The following is a 1,337-nucleotide window of genomic DNA, read 5'->3' as shown; positions in this document are numbered from 1 at the left end:
TTTCCATGATTTTGAGTTTTTGGAGTTGTCAGCTCATTCGTCGGCTCAAAGGTTGTCACTGATGTCATCACATGTGGGAAATGTTCCGCCTGAACACACACACCCACACCCCCACACTCGAAGGTCACCTGGATTTCTTTCTGTTTTTGACGCTGACGTGTAAAGTTTAAAGTACGCTGCACATCTGCTGTGTGTCACACACGCTCGTGTGTACGTGGCTGCAGCCGCTGCCATATCACATATTTACTACCACCATGTCACAGTGTTAATAGTTTAAACAGCCTGGAACCGAAGGGTTTGACTATTTATAGTCATCTCTGATATGATGTGATTCTTCATGTTGATTAGATGTGTTTTTTTCTTCACACGAATGTAGTACAAAGATGAAATAATGCAATAAAATAAGCAGAAAATGGTCTTTACCGTGGAGTTTATCATCAATAACACTTTTATCTCTGTTTTTTTCAAATGACATCGTGTATTTAACTTTTTAAGGGGTTGTAATGGATGGTTAACAAATAAGGAACCAAAAAAAGACATATTTCTGACAAAGCATTTTAATAATCCCCCAACTTGTCAATTAATGGATCATTTTACTTCTAAACCTTTACCTTTAGTTCTCTAACATATGAAAATAAAGTAAAAGATGACGTCTTTTCCCCTTTTTTATGTGTTATTAAAGAAGGTTATTTTGAGGTTTATCAAACTACAGTTACATAAATAAACTGGGCAATGTGAACTCAACTTTAACTCTTAAATAAAATAGAAAATGATAGATTTGTACAAGATCGACATGTTATTTAGGCTCCGCTCTTTGCACGGTTGATAAATTAAAGATGGTCTCTTTTTACAGTACATTAAATCTTTATAGGTTTATGTTCCATGTTTTTTGGTACTTGGGCTTTAAAACATATTGCAGGTTGATGAATTTAAACCTCTGAATGTTTCATGTCTTACGATGAGTAACTCTTTTAATGATGTCTGTGTGTTCCCCAGCAGGAAGTGGAGGGCTTCAAGAAGATCACCGTCATCAGTAAAGACGAGTTTGACACTCTCACCCCCAAAGTGCCTGTTGACCCCAACCAGGAAGTCCCGCCTCCTCTCATGCCAGGTGGGTTTGTGGAGCTGCTGTGAAGTCAGGTTTTACACAAGCTGAGCTTCCTGTTTGCTGCATCTGATCATGCCTTTGATACATTTCTTAAGGATCTCCTTTTCTTTCGTCAGTTTCTTCAACCCAGTTCCACCACATTTGTGAAGTTATATATATATAAATATATAAATATATTATATATATATAATATATATATATATATATATATATATATATATATATATAT

The 1,337-nt window shown here is 35.8% G+C and overlaps 1 protein-coding gene and 1 long non-coding RNA gene across 9 annotated transcripts in view; one reads left to right on the top strand and one right to left on the bottom strand.

Moving 5' to 3' along the window:
* The window catches only part of LOC116695953 (uncharacterized), a 23,029-nt gene that overhangs the window by 268 nt on the left and 21,424 nt on the right, over positions 1 to 1,337 (bottom strand). The gene's annotated exons all lie outside the window — the stretch shown is intronic.
* larp1b (La ribonucleoprotein 1B) overlaps positions 1 to 1,337 on the top strand; it is a 39,492-nt gene that overhangs the window by 25,275 nt on the left and 12,880 nt on the right. For 6 of the 8 annotated variants that reach the window (XM_032526503.1, XM_032526505.1, XM_032526507.1 and 3 more), the window contains one exon: positions 997 to 1,111. In XM_032526503.1, coding sequence (XP_032382394.1) covers positions 997 to 1,111 — 115 coding nt within the window. The remainder of the gene's footprint in view (positions 1 to 996; positions 1,112 to 1,337) is intronic. The other 2 variants (XM_032526502.1, XM_032526504.1) reach the window with 1 other exon arrangement.

The sequence above is a fragment of the Etheostoma spectabile genome, chromosome 9 (assembly GCF_008692095.1).
Source record: "Etheostoma spectabile isolate EspeVRDwgs_2016 chromosome 9, UIUC_Espe_1.0, whole genome shotgun sequence".
In the NCBI taxonomy this organism is placed as follows: Eukaryota; Metazoa; Chordata; class Actinopteri; order Perciformes; family Percidae; genus Etheostoma; species Etheostoma spectabile.
This window is presented reverse-complemented; position numbering and strand designations above follow the sequence as displayed.